At 30.4% G+C, this 20,539-nt stretch overlaps 1 protein-coding gene across 3 annotated transcripts; it reads left to right on the top strand.

The window, feature by feature from the left end:
• The first annotated feature begins 10,271 nt into the window (after positions 1 to 10,271).
• LOC109340301 (polyadenylate-binding protein-interacting protein 12-like) lies at positions 10,272 to 15,157 on the top strand. 3 transcript variants are annotated; one of them, XM_019577957.1, is made up of 12 exons: positions 10,272 to 10,394; positions 10,510 to 10,555; positions 10,661 to 11,235; positions 11,512 to 11,628; positions 11,730 to 11,774; positions 11,876 to 11,948; positions 12,029 to 12,141; positions 12,255 to 12,314; positions 12,433 to 12,480; positions 12,579 to 12,647; positions 14,385 to 14,446; positions 14,866 to 15,157. In XM_019577957.1, exons 3-12 carry the CDS (start codon positions 10,726 to 10,728, stop codon positions 14,921 to 14,923), a joined length of 1,155 nt encoding a protein of 384 aa, XP_019433502.1. In that variant the 5' UTR covers positions 10,272 to 10,394; positions 10,510 to 10,555; positions 10,661 to 10,725; the 3' UTR covers positions 14,924 to 15,157. The 3 variants fall into 3 exon arrangements, with proteins under 3 accessions (XP_019433502.1, XP_019433503.1, XP_019433501.1); XM_019577958.1 differs by lacking the exon at positions 10,272 to 10,394 and having other exon boundaries at positions 10,418 to 10,555; positions 10,659 to 11,235; positions 11,518 to 11,628; XM_019577956.1 differs by lacking the exon at positions 10,272 to 10,394 and having other exon boundaries at positions 10,420 to 10,555; positions 10,659 to 11,235.
• Positions 15,158 to 20,539: the final 5,382 nt, after the last annotated feature.

Genomic DNA, 20,539 nt, shown 5'->3' with positions numbered 1-20,539 from the left:
ACGAAAATTTGTCTTAAAAAAACAATTTGGATAACACTTGAAATGTTTTAGGATCAATTACATTTTTTTTTGAATTTATAGTGACCAGGACTCTAATTACTTAAAATTAGTGAAAACTTTGAGACTTTTTTTTCTTTTTAAACATTATATTAATGAAAAAGTAAGACCCACCATTTTTATATGAGCCCGTTACGCATCATAGAGTTTTTGCATGTATGAAAATATTCTTTTAAGAGAGCGAAAACTCCAAATATTACATTAGTCACTTCCTAAGAGAAATATTGAAACGATATAGACTCTTCCATTAATATTCCTTTCTTTTATGAATGGTGGAAATTCATAGTGTGAGTAAACAAGAACAAAAATATAAGAAATTATATATCTTCATTTATAAAACTGTTGGTGATTAAACTTAATTTCTTCTCATTGATTAAAGGTATTTAAAAAACTCCTATATATAATCAAGATAGCTTGAAACCCAAGCTGTTTCAAGCAACCCTTAAAATAGAAATCCCAATTACAGTAACGAACTTCTAACTAACCCAAAATGGACCATAGATAGAAATAGAAAGAATAGCCCGAGAAAAACCCACACAAAATACGAAGACCCATGAAATTAATGAAGACACTATTGATGCACATGTGACGGATCTAAAAACCAGAGACATGCCGAAGGCAGAGCTAGTGACTGGAGTGAAGTCGTAACAAGGTAGCTATACTGGAAGGTGCGGCTGGATCACCTCCTTTTCAGGAAGAGCTAATGCTTATTGGGTAGTTTGGTTTGACACTGCTTCACACCCCAAAAAAAAAGAAGCGAGCTGTGCGTCGGAGTCAAATTTGGAGAATGTGCAACATATATTAAAAATTAAAATAGTACATATTATTATATATAAAATGATGAAATATTAATATTAGAATCACAAATTTTAAATAGGAAAATTCACACATATGGTGCACCTTGACCGAAAATTTATGGTTTTGGTGCACCTTTTTGAAAAATTACAAAACTAGTGTAATTTTCCTGAAATCGGCAACGAAATTGCCGATTTCAGTGTTTTTCTCTCTCTAACTGCCCCCAAAATCGGTACTAGGGGGAGTTTTATTAAACTAAATTTTTTTCTCTATCCCCCTAAATCGGCAATGGGGGAGATTTATATATCTTTTATTTTTTTATTTTTTCTCTCTCCCCCTAAATTGGCAATGGGGGAGTTTTTGTTTTTGTTTTTTTTGTTTTTCTCTCTCCCTAAATCGGCAATAGGGAGTTTTTGATTTTTTTTAATTTGTGGAAGTTATATTATTAGTTTAGGGTTTAATTTTTCAAACACTAACTCTAACAACACACAAAATTGGGACTAGGGGGAAGATTTATTAAATAGGGGAGAAAAAAAATAAAAAAAGAAATATATAAATCTCCCCCCACATTACCGATTTAGATTTAGTGGGGGAGAGAATAAAGAATTAAATTTAATAAATCTTCTCCCTAGTCCCGATTTTGTGTGTTGTTAGGGTTAGTGTTTGAAAAATTAAACCCTAAAACTAATAACATAACTCCCACAAATTAAAAAAAAATCAAAAATTCCCTGTTGTCAATTTAGGGAGAGAGAAAAAAACAAAAACTCCCCCATTGCCAATTTAGGGGGAGAGAGAAAAAATAAAAAAAAAATATAAATCTCCCCCCTCCAATTTAGGGGGAGAGAGAAAAAAAATTAGTTTAATAAAACTCCTCATAGTGCCGATTTTGGGGGAGTTAGAGAGAGAAAAACACTGAAATTGGCAATTTCATTGCCGATTTCAGGAAAATTACACTAGTTTTGTAATTTTCCAAAAAGGTGCACCAAAACCGTAAATTTTCGGTCAAGGTGCACCATATGTGTGAATTTTCCATTTTAAATATATATATTCAAATAATTTATATATTTCATAATCTTTGCGTTACTTTATATTTTGAAATCGTTGAATTTTCAACTCACTCGCAATGTTACTGAATATGTTAGTGAATACTTCTCGCTTAATATAAGTGACTAAACAATTTTTTATCCATGCATCTCTCATTCGATTACGTAACCTATTTTTCACAATTTTTATAGTTGAAAAGACTATTTCTAGAGATTTTGTGACAAAAGATAAAATTATTGTTAACTTCAAAAGAAGATAATTAATGAGTAAACGATCTATTTTTTACTTTAAAACAACTTATGTGAAAGATTATTTATTCCTTTTAAAGAAACAAATTCAACCTTAATACACATTCCAATAATCTAAGTCACAAGTTGATTATCAAGCATCGCCAAATTAATTGAACAAAAATCATCAAATGAGTACAACCTTGCAAATTTAATCAGTTTTGATATATCAAAACATAGAACAAATTGATTAAACTCACAAAAAATATAAAGTAGCAGTTGAGTATGTTTTCGAATAAACGACCATGAGGATGTATATTTGCAGTTGGGAATAAAAAATTTCAACACGATAATGTTTATTTTTTTTAAACATATCATGTTGTTTGCAAAAAATAATTTTTAAATTTGTAGTGTGGGTAGTATGCAAAGCTTTTTTTTTTTAAAAATGAGGCACACCCTCACAAGCATGTACCATCGTGACCGTGAGTTTCTGATTGAAACTCCTGAGTCAAGCTGCGAATTTGGCTAGAGACCTAACCAACCCATATGGCTCTGTCTGACCTTGTGAAACCAACCCAATGATATTCTTCATTCTTTTTCAATAAAATAAATTTTAAAAATAGAAAAAATAAAACATGAGCATAATGTTCTGAGCTTATTTTATAAATTTAAAAGTGAGATGAAGGATAGTGATAGGAAAACAAAATAAAAACTAGAAAAGACTAAGGTGTCCCTTATCTATTGATCAATCTGCATTGTACCAAAGTTTGTAAATTTTTAGGTATTCCTGTAATTTCTCCTAAAATCTAATTTGGCGAACACTTTAAATATTTTAAGACCAATTAGGCTTTTTTTAATTTATAGTTTCTCATTACCTAAAACTTAGTGATAAATTTGAGTATTTTTTCTCTTTAAAATTGATATTAACTATTAAGAAAGGTCTGTCATCATTTTATGAGTTTATTAAGCAACATATATTGGTATCACTAAAACTTCTCCTAAAAAATAATTAGGCTAATTTATAATGATCAACATTCTTATCACCTAAAACTAAGGGATAAAAAATTGAGTGTTTTCCATTTTAAAATTTATATTGATTAAGCAAGACTAGCCATCCTTATATGAGTTTATTAAGTATCAAATAGATTGATTTTTTTTGTATGTATTAAAAACATTTTATCAAGAATACCCCTTCAATAATTTCAATCTCATACAGAATTAATATATGGATATAGGTTAGGAGGCACAGTTAATGCATAAAAATAAATTTAGTATAGAATAAAAACTGGAAAAACACTATAATAAAAATTGTCATCGCTTATGTGGAATAACTTAATTGATGATGGTGGAAGTTAGAGAAGCCTATGTAGACTTTGGAAAAGTGATTAACCATATTATTATTTTGCAAAAATATGCTATTTAAAACCACAAACTATTTTGTATTCCCTTTTGCTTTCTGGCGAGTTATTCCTGACTATCTTATTCATTTATTCTCTGTATACAAATTTGCTACTCTTTCAATAAAACTTTCACTTATTAAAAAAAACTATTTTGTGTTTGATTATAAACTTTTAAAGTAATTCTACTTTATGAAAATGTTTTAGTTCTTTGGGCTTAACTTGCAAAAATGGTTTTTCGTAATATGACACTAAACATTTTTTTAAAACATGTTTGAATAAATAAGAAATTAAATGATAAGGAAACAAGTTCAGTAGAGTTACTATAGGGGCTGTGTGGATCCTGTCTAGAATTTGAGAGTGTGGTATCTTTCTTTTATATAATAGATGATATTTAAACCATAGTTATAAAAACCGTTTCGTACCGGTCAGTTCAACCGGAAAACCGGTAAACTGGACCCCTAACCAGTACGGTACAGGTGTTGAACCGACCAAATATCAAACCGGTCAAAACCGGTGAACCGGCCGGTATTTTACTAAATCGGCCGGTTTATACACATATTTGTTTTTTAAAAAAAAACTTAAAAACTTAAAAATCCCTTACAATGTGACCCACATTTCCAACCATTCTTCAACCCTTCAAGACACATACTTCCAACACATACTTAGATTACACTTTTTGGTTCTTAACATACATTTGTATAATCTTGGAGTACTGTCTGAAGATAGGATTTTGTATAAAAATATAATATTCATATGAGACAACTTTGACTCATTGGTGTTAAATGTTAAAACTCCAAATTTATTTGTTTTATAGAGTGAGTTGTGAACTTATGTCATTTATTTAATTTTGCGGTTGTTAAGTGATACTTTTGGATTGATATATGTTTTTTAATTTAAACTTTGAATTTGTTAAAGACTTAAAGTTGTTTATTTATGTGAATTTTGAATAGATTATAAATATGGATTATAAATTTGAGTATCTACGTATTTGGAATTTTTTGTTATAGGTTTATATATATAAAAATATAAGTAGTATGTCCGGTTTAACCGGCATGCAGTTTAATTACTGAACCACTGGTTGAACCACTATACCAGTACCCTGACCGGTTTGATAACCGGTACGGTTTTAACAAGACTGATTTAAACCAAAAAAATATTTTTTTAACACTAGGGGAAAATATATACACCTATGTTATAACTTCAACCACTTACTCTTCACTCTGTACATGTATTTTATTTCACTAGTTATTTGACTAAATATATATACATCTATTTTTTAAATAAAGACTCATACTAATTCAACACAAGTTATTTGACTAATCCCTCCTCTTTCATCATGTCCCCATCAATATTTTGAAATGTACTATGCAATCATAATAGCGGTAAAAATATTAAGTTTTTAGAATTTTACACAAGACATTGTAATTATTAATTTTTTGGAAGTTTCCTCAACGATATCTCGATTACAATTGTGACCATATCGACCATATTTTTGTACAAACCATATTAATATTCGAATGAAAGAGAGAGACTGAAACTATTTATAAGGCTTAAGTTTATTACTACAACTTATACAAATTAGAAATATTTTATGGGCCTTGAACTCATTATATTGATTGAGGTATTATGATATGTATATATATTTTGTAAAGTTGTTGTAACTTATAATTGTAACATGTGATAATAATATATTTGATGTTCCTCGATACTAGTGAGAATGTATACTCAATTGATCGAATATTATTAACAAATTCAATTTTTTTTTCTCAAATATTTATTGTATGTCATTTATTTAATTATTTATGGTCAATATAATTTGAACTAGATTATCAAACTAATGATTTTGTTAATTAATTTGACAAAGATGGTGGCAAAACTCACTAGATTTATTCGAATGGAGATCCACTGTTGCAAAAAAAAAATTGATTCTCTATTTCTAGTCAATCAAGTTTTACTAGTAATATATAAACAATGTTATTGGGACTGGGCGGTTCAACTGTCAGCCTTTCACATGCACGATCTCGTACCACACTTAAAATAAAAAATCCCTTCCGGTGGTTTTTGGTCGTGGCAAAACTGGACCAACCAGATTGGACCAAGTAAAACCAAAATAACCTAGTTGGTTACACCGGCTGACTAAATACAATAATTAAAATCCCATAAAAATACAGAGTAATTCTTGAAAAAGTCCCACCAAAGTAGAAAATAGTAACCTCAAACCTAGTCGCCATAACTCAGGAGAACCTCCCTCGTTAGTCGTCATCATTAGTTGTTGTAGCCGATGCACTACCGTCTCGTTGTAGCAGCGTCCTTACTATCGCATCTCCTTGTCCTCGGTGTTACCTCGATTTGTCGTCGCCGCCTCACCGTCACATGTTTATGTCATCTTCAAAACTCAAGGTTTGTACATTAATATTATCTCAGAACTCAAGGTTTGTGTTTGAGAACTCAGAGAAACTATTTTTCTTTAATTAGTTTAATATTATTACTTTCCTCGTTGGGTTTGTGGCTTTCAACCGGAAATCTTTATCCTCATTGTGCTTTCCTTTTTTATCTAAAAACTAAAGAGTAAAGATTTAAGGAGAAACTCTTCTGAGCTGGGGCTTTGTTTTATGACTTTATCTAATAAGTAATAATTTATTAGTTTATTAGTGAGTAGGTATAAAGTTGTATGGTAGTTGTATAGCCTCTTAGTTAGACTATTAGTGCAAGATATTAATACTCTGTTAGACTATTAGTGTAAGATAATAATACCATATAGCTTATAGGTTAATAATACTTCATCTTTTGCTTTAAAATTTTTGTATGGTATTTCTAAAATTTATGGTTTGCACTTATTCACTATTTTTATTAATTATATATAATATATATATATATATATAATTATATATGATATTATGATGTCGTCCGGTCCGACCAGATAATCTAACCAGTTAAAATCTATACATGATTCCTTTCAATTTAATGTATGACTCAGGTTTCATAACATTGCTAAAAACATACTAAAAGATGTGTCAATCCTCAATTGAACATTAAGCACAAAAATAACTCAAAACAATCAATGAGAGCATAAATCAAGTGAATATTATATAAAATCTCAACAATGAAGATGTTTAATACATATTATCATGGTTCTTAAACAAAAACATAGATAAAGAGAAATAAAACTTAAAGGAGAAGACAATACCTCATCAAATAGCATAAACCAATCCCTCCTACCTTTCCATCTTGCTCCTACACATTAATTCGAGCTAAAAAGGCTTAAGAAAACTTAGAATTTTGAGTACAAAGTGTTGCCTGTCAAATGTATATGAAAAATGCTTAATCTGATCCCTTTATAAAGAGTACACTTTTTGCGTGTTTCATTCAGCACAAAGGTTAGCGTGACACTTCACATAACCTGACCTTATCGCTTCATCTAGTCAAGCGGCGAGGAGTGAAGCTCCTACACTCGACCAAATTGGCTTACAGTGTTGGACGAGGTTGATCAGAAGGACGAAATTCGGAAGGGAGTGCAACTAAATTTTGCTCAGCACAATGGATGCGCTGAGTGGGGTTTCCTGAATCTATCATTTTCGCTCAACGTGGTTCCTAACGTGGTTCCTGCATTGAGTGTGACTTCCCTATGTTGTCAATTCCATTGCGTATGGCTTATGTGCTCAACCCAAATATTTTTTGTCCAAAAACTTGACTTTTTGCATTGTTCCCTTGGTTTTAACTTGCATAAACACTCTAAAATATAAAATCAGATAAATCACATAATGTATTAAGTTAGAGAACAATTTTACTATGATATTTTGACATTTAGTTAGAGCACAATGGAGTGCATAAAATATGATATTTAAAGTATGATATTTTGACATTTTCATATTACCATTAAAAAAGTTGGTTATATAGATAATTTGTGTGCATACTAATACTAAACTATTGTTCTGTTTGTTTTCCTTTAAAATGTGACACAACATTTCTAATTATTATCTAGATCTCAAGCAAATGAATTATAAATCCCTATATTAACCCAAAACTAAAAGCCCAACTCATTTTTTTATGTCCAGAAACTATATTTAATTAGTTTTAGTTTGATAAAGAAATTCGAAGTTAGGTAATTGATTATACCATTTACCATAATTTTGTATTATTTCCTAAATCAACACAAACTGTTGAATTTCATGTTGACTTACATGGATATAAGAATATTCGAGAATATTTTCTTGTTTGGTTTGTTTATGTTTTATAATTTACACACATGATTATTTTATTATGAATAAGATGTGATATTATTAATCTGAAACGCCAAACAAAACTGTCGGATAGATAAGTTTTTTAAACCTTACATCAAAAGTATATAGTCTTGTTATGAAAAACTTTACCATAGGGATCAAATTTATTTAAACTAGTTTTATCCTTCAAAATGGTTAATGTTTGACCATGGATTTTGGACACTCCTGGCCCATAAAAAATGATACAACTTTAATGTACTTTCAGTTTAAATATTTTTTATACTATTAATTAATTGTGACTTGACATATTTTTTAGTCTTTGTTTCTTTGGTTAAAAGAAAGAAAGATGTGAAAAGGAGGGAGGGAAAGAGTGGCAATAGAGAGGCAATTGTTACTAGTTCCAAATATTTTATAGGGTGTTTTAGAGAAAAAAACCACCAACATTTTTTTAATATTCACTTTTTCTTGTTATTTTTATTATTATGCCACTAATAAGAAACATAAAATTCATTAAAGATTTTCATAACTTACTTTTATAAAGAGGTGATTATTTCTTATAGTAGCAAATACTTGCATAAAATATTTCAATTTAAAATCACATGAATTAATAATTTAAGTGACTGGTTAGTAACATGATAACAATTTAAAACTCTCCTAATATTTACTAACAAATTGCGTTTTCCACATGAGAACAATTTTTGAACCATGTACCAAAACCAATTTCTGGAGTACCATATGTTATTTCCTTAAAACCTGTAAATAGCGTTTGGATGGTCATAAACTTCAATAATTAGAAATCATGAATGTCAGGTATGTCACCCAACATAAGAAAATATATTTTTAAAGAGTAATAATATACCAAATATTCTCACAAATCTTCGTACCCATAAAAAAGTAATATATGTTGCATGAGTAATTGTAAAATGATATATCAATTTCCATTTTTAAAACGGCTAAATTATTTTAGAAAAATAATATTCATTACATTTCAAAATTTAAATGGTTACAAAAAGGAAAAATCTGCCAAATAATTATATTAAAAGTCATTATCTGTGATAATTGCAGTTAATTGATTATTTTCAAAAATCATGAATGAAAATATTTCATATTCCTCCAATACAAATTTTCAAATCAATTCAGGTTCTATTAAAAGTGATACCTTCTTTATGTATGACCGAGGGTAGAATAAAAAAGAATAATTTAAATATCCACTAACCTTCAATGAAAAATATATTAGTTAGAACCTTAATATGTAATGACTTTTAATATAATTATTTGTAAGAATAGTTTACATTGTCGATCTATCATTAATACAATTTACAATAACAATATTTAAATATTAAATTATTATTTTAAACAAAAAACATCATTCATTCCATATTAATAACAACTACTAAAATATATACTAAATAAAAAATGGGATATTAATAAAATTTTAAACTCATGTATTAACAAATGCTCATAATTAGTATGTGTATAAATATTGTATTATATGTTATATGTAAATATAAATATTTTTTATTATATTATATAATTAGTCAGCTCAACAAATATATGCCAATGAAATCTATTAAATTAATTAATAAGTTGAATGTTTATTTGATTTGATTTTATTCACTTTAATACTCAATTGGATAACTATTTTTGAATTAAAAGGATGTAAAGGGTATGCTAAATCCCAATACAGATGTGGTGATAACTAATTAGTGTAGTGATAGAAGATTTTGCTATATCTTTAAAAAAATCAAAATATTAAAAGTTGAATTCCTAAAAATAATATTTATTGGAATAGATAATTTACATATAAAAAATGATTAGTTATGTATTCATATAGTTGTTAATATGAAAAAAGTACACATGGGTGAAATTTTTCTCTTGGTAATATGCACTTTTTGATTTTTTATACTACATCATTTACTAATAATTATTAATTCTAAACAAATAAGACAAAAAAATATTTGAGTAGGCAATATAATATATGAGTTTTATAATTATTATTCATATCCAATAAAAAAGTAGAGTGTAATATGTATCATTAACTTATTTAAGTTGACAATATAATATATGAGTTTTATAATTATTATTCATATTCAATAAAAAAGTAGAGTGTAATATGTATCATTAACAATATAAAAATTTATATACAGTCATGCATTATCCACTATTCATTTCAATTATTTTTTGAAAAGTCAATAATAATTGAAATCGAATAGTACATGGTGTAATGACAGTATACCAAGCTCTTATACTGTCGATATATGTATCTTTTTCTATAATAAAACATACAATTAAATGATATATGATATAGTAAGGATATATATATATATAATATATATATATATATATATATATATATATATATATATATATATATATTATTATTAAAGTGACCAAATTGTGAATAATGTACAGTATCCATACATTATTTTATGATAGAAAATTAGAAAATTGTTATGGATGTTTAATTATTTTTCCTTTGGTACGTTTATGTCACAATCAAGACATAAACTTTGTGCGTTCTTCTGAGCTACAAGGCCCAAAAAGTCAGTGCAGCGAAAACGGACAATCCAAAGAATAAAATACTCTTTTCATCTCTCCCTTTCTCAACAAATATTCATCATCTTCATTTTCTCCACTAATTTAATAAATTAGTAAGATAAACCTTCTCCATTTCACCGATTTATATTACTTTTATTTCTCTCTCTTTTTTATGTGTATGTTTTTCTTTTGAGTGTTTTTTAAGTGCTTGTACCTTTCCAATTACAGGCTTAGTTTGATCTTATGTCAGATAATTCTCTTTAATATAACCCAGGTATGATCTTAACCTCGTATCATGTTTTTTTTGTATTTGTGTTTGATTTTCGTATTAATAGCTCAATCCGTTGATACCCAAAATTTACTTTTTTGTTTTACAGAGAAATCTGAATAAAAGTTGAAAACTTTTTATCTCTACAAAAGTGGGTTTTTTTGTTCTCTTCGATTATGGCGGTTGTTGAGAATGTTGGAACCAAAATCGATTCTTCAAGTCAGAATTTGGACAACAGTGTTGATTCATCTGAAACCACTAAGGTGGAGGAATCAAAACCCGTAAATGGTTCCATAATCGGTGATCAGAATCTGAATGGTGTGTACAACCACCATGATAATGTTCCCAACACTGTTTCAGTCCCAAACAGTAACTACAAGGTTCAAATGGGTCAGGTGGGAAATGGGTTTGTGGGAAATGGGGTCCAGAATCAGCAGAGGGTGTTGAACAATAATGGGTATGGTGGAGTTAATGGGGAGAATGGAGAAGAGAGTTTCAAGAAGGATATGAGGGATTTGGAGGATTTTTTGTCAAAGTTGAATCCCATGGCTGAGGAGTTTGTGCCTCTATCACTAACAAACAATCTTGGTTACTTAGCTGGACCTGGTGCTGCTGGGTTTGGGTACCCTAACAATTTTTTATTCCCCAACAATTATGGGAATGTTAACGGACAAAATAACAGAAGGGTATGAATAATTTCTTTTTTTAATCCAATTTTAATTTGTCTATATTCTGTTGAATTCCTTTAAAATCTGAAAATTAGCTTTCGCTGTTGAGATCAAATACAACAATAACCATGCTTTAATCCCACTAGCTAGGGCCGGCTACAATGATTTGAATGATGCCATAATGCTCTATGCATTTCTCTATGGGTTGTCGTTCATAGTATTTTCAGGCTTATTACTAATTATGTGTTGCTAGCATGAATGTTTTACTTTTCTTTATACAATGATGTGTTGCAGAGAAAGAATGGCAATGGCAATAATCAGGGGAAGCGAAGAGTTGGTAATAAAGTAGATATGGAGAGAAGAGAAGAGATGGTAAGGAGGACTGTTTATGTGTCTGACATTGATCAACTGGTACAAACTTCCGCTGTCTTGTGAATTCCCTTATTTCAGCTAGCTTGCAATGTTTGTCATGTGTATTCATTTCAATTATCATTGTTTTCTGTCGGCATCAGGTTACTGAAGAGCAGCTGGCAGCTCTCTTTCTTAACTGTGGGCAGGTAAAGGCGGTTACAAATTTTTTTTACGATGTCTGTTTTCTTCCTAATAAAAAATAATGGTGGATCATGTCATAGAATCAACTCGTTTTTTGTGGCCATAGGTTGTTGATTGCCGTGTTTGTGGGGATCCTAATTCCATTCTCCGGTTTGCTTTCGTTGAGTTTACGGATGAGGGTACCATTGCCACCAAATAAATGTTCTTCATATGTTGTTGTTATTGCCATTTCACTTTCTTAACAGTGTTATGCATGCAGAAGGTGCAAGGGCTGCTTTGAGCCTGTCTGGAACCATGCTTGGGTATTACCCTTTGAGAGTGCTACCTTCAAAAACTGCCATTGCACCTGTTAATCCAACATATTTGCCCAGGGTAATGTCTTTCTTTTAATGATGCATATTCTATACCTTAGAAGATGATTAACCAGAGGGAACTAATTGTGTATCTCTCCTGTCTTACTTTTCTAACGGTGTTATATTACTCAGTCGGAAGATGAAAGGGAGATGTGCTCAAGAACAATTTATTGCACTAATATCGACAAGAAGGTAGTTTAGGACTTGCCCCTTTTCATAGAGCTCAGGGAAAATCCTTAGTCTTTTTTCCACGCCTTTTTCAGCAAATGTGGCTCAATTCTTAAACGTGTTTTTCCTGTTTCTGCTGCAGCTTACTCAAGCAGATGTCAAACAATTCTTTGAATCTGTCTGTGGAGAGGTTTGTAGCTTTTCATGGAACCAGGCTTATAGTGTTTTTTTTATTAATTCTAAAGTATCTTATTAGACATTTTCCTTTATTTCGGTGTATTCATCTAGGTTCAACGCTTGAGGCTTCTTGGGGATTACCAGCATTCTACTCGAATTGCATTTGTTGAGTTCACGGTGGTAATTATACACTAACTTTTTAACCTTCTTAGTTTCATCTGAGTGACCTCTGGTCTCCATAGGTATTTTCTATATTCTGTATTTTGCTCTGTGAAACCCTTGGATTGAATGTGCTGTTTGCTTCAAAGTTATCCTTTGCTATAATGCAGTTACCCCCACCTCCACCACCACCCAAATAAAAATGTATAATAAATAAAATCGATTTGCATGTATACATCTCGTGCATATGCTCCTCTTTGTAATTGTGTTTTGTAATAATAGGTAGCAACTGCTTTTGTGGCTTTCTTTATACCCTATTATCTTAGCTGTATCATATCAAAATGCAAGTTGTGTCTATATGTATATGCTTTTGTGGTGGTCTTTGTACCTTATTATCTTACCTGTTTCATATCAAATTGCAAGTTTTGTCTGCATGTATTCATAAAAAAACTATATCATGAAGCATGGTAATCAAGGAAATATTTTTATGATTTGGAATGTGGTCTGTCCGTGAAGATAATCTGATGAAAATAGGTGAAATGCTAACTTTGTTTGTATAATGTAATTGTGGTTAAATGATACTTGGACTGATTTTATCCCTCACTTTAATAACGCCTATTTATTGGATGATATTAATATCAAATGGGTTTAGGTGGCTCTTACTTTGGAAGTAATCTATTGACAGTGTTTGATCTGGTATAAGTATGCCTTTCGCTGTTAGAACTTAGAAGTGTCCGAATGGACAAATACAGTTTTTTTTATGCTTAATTTTACTCATTACACTTAGCATGTACTGTGATCTGGTATGATGCTTTGGTGATCTAGTGATTTGGGGATGGCCGGATGGGTATACATTTGCTATATTTGTTTTACGGCAAGGATTCATTATAGGGAAACATTACTTAGGCTGTCTTGATGAGGGACAAATTTGATTTTCAGGAATAACATGATGTTGATTGGTTCAAATTTGTTGGTTTGTCTTCTGTTACAGTCATCCATGACTGAACTGTGTTAGCTTGAATCGGTGTAACTATTATGCTTGTTGGATCTTTTTCTTTCTGATGTCCAATGCTAACAAGTTTTAAGTTAAATAATTTTTTATGATGAACTTGTGTTTGTGTATTTTCTTGGTAGACTTATATTATAAAACTACTTCCCCCCATCACCACTCTACCCCCAAATATCCAATTAAAGTATTATTTTGTTAATCCTAAGCTTCGCTATGTAGGAGCTGTACTTACTTTGCCTTCAGCTATTGACCAGGGTTAGCAGCGACCTTGAGTTGCTTGCTTAGTTTTAGGATCTGTACTTTATCGAATGCGGTTGTTTTCTATTTCACTTCATCTCCGGTTTCTGGAAATGTTTAAAATTGTTATGTTCCCTTTTCCCTGTTAATTATGTTGAATGCAATAAAGTTATAACAATAAGATGTTGCTACTTGCTTCTTTTATTGAGGTATTTTTTGCATTTGTGCTTCATGCTGCCTCCATTATATGCAAATTCTGTCCTTTTGTATGATGCAACTGTAGAGTTGTTTATGTTCTGGTGTCGTCTTGGTTTTCACTCACCTAGTAAAATATTGAAATTTTTGTATATTTGAAATTGATCAAATCTTTTGATTTTAAGAATTATATTTTGTGCTTACAAGTCAAGTAGGATTTCACATTTTGTCTCCAAATATTTTTTATCTAATATTTACTTTTCCCTGTCCTGTTTTTCTTTTCGCTGTCTGAAGTTTTTTTTCTGTTATCATTGCAGGCCGAAAGTGCAATTGCTGCTCTGAACTGTAGTGGGGTGATTTTGGGTTCAATGCCTATAAGGTATGATTGACATATTTCTTCAAAAAACTATTTCAAACAGTAGTCCCTATGGTGTATCGTCCTTTTGGTTTTAATGCCCGGAAACAAATTGTTTTGAACTGCTCCAACATAGTTTATTTCGACTTTCGTCCTTATAGTTAGTTAAAATCAGTTAACTGCTGAGCGGTTAACTGATTTCAACTAACTGATGTCATCAACTGTTGTGTCATGTCATTACTTAACGAATTTAAGCGTTGTCGTCAAAACAAACTAGATCTTACAAACTGAAAAAACTATTGTAGAGACTAAACATGTTTATGCTATTTTTATATGACAAGCAATTTTGGATACAAATTAAGCTGACGAAAGACACCAAGTGTCCTAAAAACTTGGCCAAGTCTTCTAATGTTTCTTCAACCATTCATATGTTTGGTATGCAGGGTTAGTCCATCCAAGACACCGGTTCGGGCTCGTGTTGCTCGTGCTCCTATGCTCTAAAATGAACCTTTCATGTTAATTATTACAAGTTATATATAACTAAATGTGACTATGTGTTTTGGATTCTCAAGTTTGTAATTTTCAACACCCAAAATGGCCGTGTACGCTTAAACTTCTAAAAAAAGAAGCTTATCCAAACTTGGCTTTTTGGGTATTTTGTTTTACCTAATCTTGTTCCAGACTGTTCTTGTACGACACCTTTTTAGTACCGGAAGCTTTGTCCTTTTATGCTGATTCTCCTCCACCAACCTGGAAGGACACGTGGATGTCATGATAAGCGAGTAGTTACATATATCAATATATCTTTATGAGAAAAAATGTGTGCCTAGCATCAACAAAAGGACTCTTTAACAGAATAATAATATTTTTTCTCTTTTTTTAAATGTGACATTCTTATTTTATTAATTTCGTTCTTAAAAAGAATAAGGAGAGAAAATGAAAAGATAGATGTTTGGTTAAGAACGAGGTAGGTTATGAGACCTAATAACTAAAAATAAGAATATGTTTGTCATTGTGGGAAAATAATTAGATTTTGTTCGTATTTCATTGAGAGTTATAATAAATTATAAAATAATGTGATTCAAATAATGATGAACATGTTTGTCATTGAAGAAGCTTTAATAATTTTTACACTTTTATTATATTATCTATCATTCATTTTTATTATCACTGATTTTTAAATAAAAATAATATAAATAAATGATAGACAATCTATTGAATATATATAAATTCTCATATACACAAATACTATATTTATTAGATATGAAACTATGGTTCTGATCATATGTTGAGGCGATTGTCTTGCACTGCATATATACAACACTACACGGATTTTGATACTTCTTTTAAGGTGATATTTGGTTTATTCCAAAAGAAAATTAAGGTGATATTTTAATTGCTTTTATTTTTAGTTAACATATTTCTGTTAATAATTGTTGACATATTACATTATTACTTGCTTTTATTTTGCCTTTTTTTCTTTCTAAAAACTATTAATTAATTTTTTCAAATGTTTGAAATAAAAAAGTACTTGAATAGGGTGGGATTTTGATTTGAGTATTAATTGAATATAAAACTTTTGGGAAGGATTGAGAAGCAACCGTCACTATTATGTGCATCAAAAGGGGAAAAATACTTGCTACTTACGGAAAGAAATATGTACCAGAGATTATTAAAAGAAAGAAAAATTTGAGAAAAGGGTAATATTTTATATTGTTTAGTATGAGTGAAAGGAAAAAGAAAGAAAAGAGAAAGTGAGAACAAAGAAATGATGTCATGTTTTAAAATACTCTCCATTTTTTGGGGTCTAAAACAAATAGTTTTTAAAGGTCATAATAGTCATTTTCACATAATTAATCCTCTCCACCTCTTTTTGTGGGTCTCACACTCTTCTTACTCTCTCCTCCTCTTCTCTATTCTCAATCAAATCATAGAAAAACCCACTTACTATCTTATTTTTCTCCCATCATCTTTTCTTTCTCTCTGGGACCAAATGAAGGTGCATTGTCTTTTGATTCAACATTTTACTGTACCAATTAAATATAGACAACTGTTTTTACCATATCCATCATACTCCCTACTATAACTAAGGGTCTGTTTGCAAGTTAATTTTTGAAGAACAATAGAAGAAAAAAGAAGACTTGAGAGTCATTAAATATACTTGTGAGATAACTTTCAAGCAGTGTTATTAATATCGTACCGATCATCAAACTGGTTAAAGTACTGGCAGAGTGGTATAAGAGTTCAACTAGTGGTTTACTAACTAAACTACATACCGGCGAAGTTAGATATACATATATAATATTTAACATTTATGTTAAATAATCAATAAAAACAAATAATATTTTTATTTTCATTAAAAAAATTAATTTTAAATAAAAATTGGCCGGTATGATCGGTACGATTCAATTGAAAACTGATCGGTATGACCACTTTCGACCAATTTTAGTCACTTTTAACCAGAATGATTGTAGGACCAATTATAGTACCGTACTAGTATTAGGATCGGTTCACCGGTTGAACCGGCCGCCACGAACCGGTTTTTACAACATTGCTTTCAAGTCTTTCATTTATTTTTCTTCCCTTCTAAAAATTAACTCGCAAACATACTTCTAAAAACAAGCATACCATTACATACCAAGACTTACTTCCTTTCCAATCCACCTTTTGGAACATGCCTGATCTTCGATTTATTCTCAATGTTAATATACTTTTTTTCTCAAAACATATTGCCAAGGAGATTGAGGAATTCAATAGTTCACCTACATAAAGAAACCGTAAGAGATATATTAGTTTCTTAGCAACCATGCAAGAAAAAAAAGAAGGAAATTGAAAGAGTCAAAAGAGAAGAAAATATTAAACTTTCATTATTGGAATTGAATTATGCATAAAGGCAAAGGGCAAAGAATTTATACAAAGGAAAATTGATAGTAGCTTGAAACTCAAGCTACCATTTAAAGTAAAACTAATCCTAACTACCATAACAAAAAATTATCTAAGAATGAGTCATTTTCATCTTTAACATCCCCTCAAGCTGGAGAGTGAATACAATTAACTCTCAGCTTGGGTATAAGGTAGCTAACGTGAAAAGTCGGATCTGGAGTTTGGAAGAACCAGCAATGAAAGAATGAATCACCAATTAAAGAGAGGCGAATACCAGAACTTGATCTTGGACTAAGAATACTATGAGACAATGTTGTATCTACCTTTGTCACATCCCCGTTATGTCAAGATTGGAGAAATTTTGGTGAAGACTCTGAATACTCAAAATCAAAATTACATGTAGCCTTGGAGTCATCAAATCTTGAGTGGCAATCTTGGAGATGAAAATAAGAAATATTGAGGAAGGAGAGGAAGAAAAAGAAAGTAATGATCCCAAATATGTCATTAGGGTCTTAAAAGAAACTTCAAGAGATATAAGAATTCTTCAAAATATAGCACATGAAACTAGGAATATTGTGCCAGTAGAATTAATGGAAGAAATATAAGAATTCTTAGAAGAGAATGAATTGAAATTGATAGTAGTTGTTCATCAAGAACTAACATAATAGAAAGAAGATCAAATGAGAATATCTCAAAAATACCATATTGGTTTCTTGGCTAAAGAATAAGAGAAAACTAGAATGTGATCAAATATGAACATTTTTTTTTGTTGAATGAATGCTCAAGAAAACCATTTTGGTTTCTTGGCAAAAGGTTGAGAGAAATATGGGCAATTTTTGTTGTTGCTCAAGAATTTGATTAAGAAAGAAATAGAAAGAAACTTGTTGAAGAATGTTCCAATCCCAATGATAAAGATGATAAGGCAAGTGTACCAACTGATGAACCCTCAAGATCAGATACAACTTGGTGAACCGAATGTGTTGAAATTCTTGGTTTTGATTCTTTTGCACTCACTCACTTTGATGGTTAATGCATGATGATATCGATAAATAAGCCAAGAGAGAATGGAAGAAAGGATCCAACAACTACCAATAGGAGTGCTCTAGGAGAGGTTAGTATATTTTCGGTGTTTGAAGTTGTATCCTCAAAATGATGAGAGTCTTTTGCACTATAATGCAAATTTCTATCAACTGTTGAACAATATAATTCCTAAATGACACAACCATCAACTCAACAATGTAATCAAACAGCTACAAGAAATTGAAAGAAGAAATAAAAGAAAGTTTGAGAAATAGATATTTTGCTCTGATACCATATTAGTTTCTTAGCAACCATGCAAGAAAGAAAAGAAGGGAATTGAAAGAGCAAAAAGACAAGAAAATATTAAACTTTCATTATTGGAATTGAATTATGCATAAAGGCAAAGTGCAAATAATTTATAAAAAAGAAAATTGGTAGTTGCTTAAAACTCAAGCTACCATTTAAAGTAAAACTAATCCTAACTATCATAACCGAAAACTATATAAGAATAAATCATTTTCATCTTTAATAAGATAAAATAAACTTCTTGCACTACATTTTATTCCAAAATTGAGAATGATTAATGTAAAATTCACAAGCAAACTACACAAATTCTTTAAAGGAAACCATTTTATATAAATTCTTTATAATTCGTCTGTTTGTAATAATACACCGTCCATTTTGAATATAAGAACAACGTAGAGATTGTTTATCATTGTTGTTCACTTTAATTTAAGGACACATTTTTCATAAAGGACAACGTTGACACATTTTAATGAATTTGCTACATAGAACTTATGACCCAAGTGCATAGCTAGATCGTGAACGAGATTATTTATCATACATTCTTTAAATGGTTGAAGAACAATATTTGTTGCCAAAGTAATGTTTCACTCTACCGTGGAACCTTTAAATCATGTTCTGGAACCACTTTTTAAGGAGTCTTTTCATGGATCCCAATACCATCTAGAATATTGTTAGGAAGAAATCTCTTAGTAATGAATTAACACAGAATGTGTAGGGAATTAATTCTAAAGAAAAGAAATGATAAACTGAGTATTCATCTTCTTCCTTCATTCACTGTTCTAGTCCAGCTTATAAAGCCAAAAAAAAGAAATAACTGAAATAATCTATACCATATATTTGGTAAGATCTCACAATAAAGTAAATTGGTAAAAACATAATTATGATGAGGTAACAACTGTCCATTTTAACTCGTAATATAGTCTTTCTCCCAGATGGGTTTTGATTGTTTTCGGTTGGGCCTGCCTGGGGAAACTTGGGCTTTTTCAAATATATTCTTTTTTACTAGGTCCATGCATAATATTTTCCCTTTAATTTCTCTCCTCTACATGATAAGAAAACCACATGAGGATACATTCCTTAGAAAATCTTAGAGAGAGTTTACAAGTGTAGATTGATTGCCTATGAAAAAAAGTAAAAAAAGTAAAAAAAAAAAGTGTAGATTGATTATTACGATGAGACTTTAAAAGTTCTTATGGCCATAATGTAAGTGAAGAAATTATTAAATTAGATCATAGGATTTACAAGTGTAGATTTATTATAATGATGAGACTTCAAATTAAAAGTTTTTATAGCCGCAATATAAGTGCAGAAACTATTAAATTACATCATAATTTACAAGTTTAAAAGTTATGTTTTTTTTTGGATTCATCAAAAAACCTAAAAAAATAAAAAGAAAAAACTAAATTTGTCTAGACAGATTAATTACCAGATAAGACAGATAGTCAGTAGGACTATTGTTCAAATTCTCAGCTTCTCTGAAGAGTGAGATCTAAGTTTTGCCATAAAGTCAACCACTTAATTAGCTTCCGGAACAATATAATTGACCTCACAGGTCCAATCACGAGAGATCCAAGAGGAATATGAGTGACTACTCCCAAAATTTGCTCGAAACGAATATGAACTTCATCTACAATGATTTGGACCGCATCTAAGCAATCACTTTTCATGATAGTTTTCTTAAACCTCATACTCCAAGCAAGTTTTAGACATTGATTTATAGCATGGAGTTCCACCAAATAGGCGAACCAACACCAAAATTAGCAGAGGAACCAAACAATCATTGCCCTGCACAATCTCTAATAGATCCACCTCCTTCCATAACCTTCGAACTTTTAATGCAGCCATTATTTACGTTTACTTTAATTTGGCCAGCTTCAAATAATTGAGTTTCCTCCTCAAAGATACATG

Source organism: Lupinus angustifolius, unplaced genomic scaffold (assembly GCF_001865875.1).
Source record: "Lupinus angustifolius cultivar Tanjil unplaced genomic scaffold, LupAngTanjil_v1.0 Scaffold_157_35, whole genome shotgun sequence".
Lineage (NCBI taxonomy): Eukaryota > Viridiplantae > Streptophyta > Magnoliopsida > Fabales > Fabaceae > Lupinus > Lupinus angustifolius.
The sequence above is the reverse complement of the archived record's forward strand: the minus strand, read 5'-3'. Positions and strand labels throughout refer to the sequence as shown.

Bases quoted from the DNA above. Each gene is read 5' to 3' on its own strand.
- LOC109340301 (XM_019577957.1), top strand. From the start codon at position 10,726: ATGGCGGTTGTTGAGAATGTTGGAACCAAAATCGATTCTTCAAGTCAG. The intron at 11,236-11,511 runs GTATGAATAATT...GATGTGTTGCAG, and splicing joins ACGGACAAAATAACAGAAGG to AGAAAGAATGGCAATGGCAA. The intron at 12,648-14,384 runs GTAATTATACAC...TTATCATTGCAG, and splicing joins CATTTGTTGAGTTCACGGTG to GCCGAAAGTGCAATTGCTGC.